Genomic DNA, 2,595 nt, shown 5'->3' with positions numbered 1-2,595 from the left:
GATTAGATAAAATATGCATGTAGAACAATGGTTATAATGAATATAAGTAGAATTCTTCATTATTCTCTTCCTTTCTTTATGAACAAATATAGATTTGTCAATAACTCAAAGAATGGTGTTCCTATTTCATTTTCAAATAGTTTGCAGAACACTTACTTATGAGTTCTAAGTGATTACAAAGTATTATTTAAATAATTCTACTTTATCATACCACAAAACCACATGTAGCTAGAAAGACAAAATGTTTTATTTTAAAACACTTGAAAAACATTAAAAGACAAATGTCGAGTATATAACCAGGAATGTTATGTGGAAACTGTAAATCTTCTAAAATGTGGTAGGCACTTCCAGAGAGCTAAATACTGCAAATTATCCTACCTTCTTCTCTAATATCAACAATACTTGATACGATGAAAAGATACCAAGAAGACTCTACTAATTATTCAATCAAAGTCATCATCTTTGGGTTCAACTTAATTACACGAATAAAAGTTTTGTCCAAGATGTTCCTGACACATGAAGCTTCCAGTTGAATTTCAGAAATGTTAACAAAAGTATCTTCCTTTTTTGCCTGTGAATGTTTGAGTATTGCTGTATTGTTGGCTTATATCCACTACAGATACTGGTTCTAGGCCAGCCCAAGGGTCTTCAAGCATTGAAGGCTTGAAATAACTTTCCAACTCATTAGATATTCTTTTTTCTCTACCACGCCCTGATCCAAATGGTGTAGATGTCCTTGGAGAACCCTTTAGAAAAAAAATCATCGGTTAAAAAAACATTTAGTAGAGAAAATTGGTACTTTTTCCTTTAGCTAAAGGCAAGTGGGGATCACATTGTTAGTTAAAAGTTGTGACTTGAACTTAGATATGTTCAATTGCAAAGCCATGCTTCCATTAATGCGGTGTTTTTGTCTTTAAAAAGCATTTAAACCAATTTGACATACTTAATAATCCCATGCCAACTGTCACCTCAAATACGTTTGGGTTTCTAAGGTACTAACTTTGCGGTTAAATACAAGTGGTGATAAAAATCAAGTAGTGATGAAATAAATTAATTGTATTAAATTTTTCCTCAAATTTTCCATTTTTTTTGGTAGGAAAATTAACTTTAACTCTATAGCTTTAAAGTTTCTAGAACCTTTCTATCTAAGAAATTTTCTTTCTTTTTTTTTTTGATTCTCAGATCCAGGCTCAAAGAGTTTGGACTGGTTTAGCACAAAGCTAGAAAACCACCAAGTAGACACACATTATAAACCACAGAAATCCTAGACACAACAGAAATATTTTGTCTCTTGAATTCACTCTGAGGAATGGGAAACTTCCACTACCACCTATTTTCTCTTGAGAAAACTTTGGATCACAAGCCAGTGCACCTCGAAAAAAGATAAGACTAAAAAAAAGGAAGGAAAAAGAAAATGACGACTGTACGAACATGGCACCAGCCTAAATAATCTCATAGATAAGTTCTATCCTGGCGATTCATTCACTTTTTCCGCCCTCGGAGCCCAGGGGTCAGAATAACTTACTTACACGAGATGGCAAGGACCCTGGCAAAGGGGAAGAAATGGAGAATTGGGGGAAATCTGAGTATGAGTGGCAGTGTACTGGTTAAAACAGGGCTCTAGAACAGAACGTTCGTCTCCGCCACTTTTTAGGATCATCTTAAGAAAGTTACTCAATTTCTCAAAGCCTCAGTTCACTCGTCTGCAATGTTTTGTCAATAGTATGTCACCTCAAAGAGGACTAAACAAAATAATGCACGTAAAGGGAATATGAGTACCATGCCTGCCACACAGTAGGAGCTCGGCAAACGCTGGCTATTATTACCTGGGGGTGGGTCTGCTGCTGCCCTGGGGAGTAGCCGAATTGCTGCTGGGACCCCGCGGGGGACTTGGAGTAGGAGCCAGGGTAGCCGCCTGGGGACGGAGACCCGAACCGGCCCCCCGGGAAGCTGCCGCCGTGTCGCGGAGAGTGGTTGCTCCCGTAGGGCCTAGACCTGGGCCCGTACGGCGGCGTGTGGTGCGGACTCCCGTACCCGTCCCGAGGGGAGGGCGGCCGCGGTCCGCCCCCGCCCTGGGTACCCCGGCAGCTGCTCCCGCTACCCCAACCTCCTCCACCCGGGCTGGGGTAAGGAGAAGTCGGGGGTCGAAAATTCTGCCGGTGCATAGCAGGAGGCGAAGCCCTCGCGGCCGCGTTCACCACCGGAACTGGACCGACTGACAATCCACAGAGGACTAGTCGCCTTCACCAAAACAGTCCTCCGGCCGCCAGCGCCGTGTGGCACATTGGTTCCGGACTCACAAAGGTTCCGCAGGCAGCGGCGGGATACATGGGCTACTGAAATGGGTGGACATGGAGTGGATGTAACTGAAGGAAGGAGAAAGAAAAAGGATAAAGGCAAGGCCGGACTCCCGCCCCCAGCGACGGCATTTCCAGTCGGGCGCCCCTTGGTGACACAGACTGAGGAGACGTCAGCGCGGCAGGTGAGGTGGGCGGGAGAGCGGGCTCTGAGGTGCCGGCGGGCGCCCCTAATGGCCCCGGGGGGCACCGCGTCGGCTTCTCCTCACACCGCGGCCGAAGCTGAGAAAGGCGCCCC

At 44.6% G+C, this 2,595-nt stretch overlaps 2 protein-coding genes across 2 annotated transcripts in view; one reads left to right on the top strand and one right to left on the bottom strand.

Moving 5' to 3' along the window:
- Positions 1 to 225: 225 nt before the first annotated feature.
- Positions 226 to 2,211, bottom strand: LOC103606527 (M-phase-specific PLK1-interacting protein). Its single transcript, XM_008591112.1, has 2 exons — positions 1,827 to 2,211; positions 226 to 746 (listed from the first exon to the last, which is right to left on the bottom strand). The coding sequence occupies exons 1-2, from the start codon at positions 2,163 to 2,165 to the stop codon at positions 546 to 548; spliced, it is 540 nt and encodes a 179-aa protein (XP_008589334.1). The 5' UTR covers positions 2,166 to 2,211; the 3' UTR covers positions 226 to 545.
- Positions 2,212 to 2,341: 130 nt separating this feature from the next.
- LOC103606528 (succinate--hydroxymethylglutarate CoA-transferase-like) overlaps positions 2,342 to 2,595 on the top strand; it is a gene marked incomplete at its 3' end in the record, with an annotated part of 97,163 nt that continues 96,909 nt past the window's right edge. Inside the window, exon 1 of the mRNA XM_008591113.1 lies at positions 2,342 to 2,487. Within this exon, the coding sequence (XP_008589335.1) occupies positions 2,342 to 2,487 (146 nt within the window). The remainder of the gene's footprint in view (positions 2,488 to 2,595) is intronic.

Source organism: Galeopterus variegatus, unplaced genomic scaffold, assembly GCF_000696425.1.
Source record: "Galeopterus variegatus unplaced genomic scaffold, G_variegatus-3.0.2 Scaffold6656, whole genome shotgun sequence".
Taxonomy (NCBI): domain Eukaryota; kingdom Metazoa; phylum Chordata; class Mammalia; order Dermoptera; family Cynocephalidae; genus Galeopterus; species Galeopterus variegatus.
The sequence above is the reverse complement of the archived record's forward strand: the minus strand, read 5'-3'. Positions and strand labels throughout refer to the sequence as shown.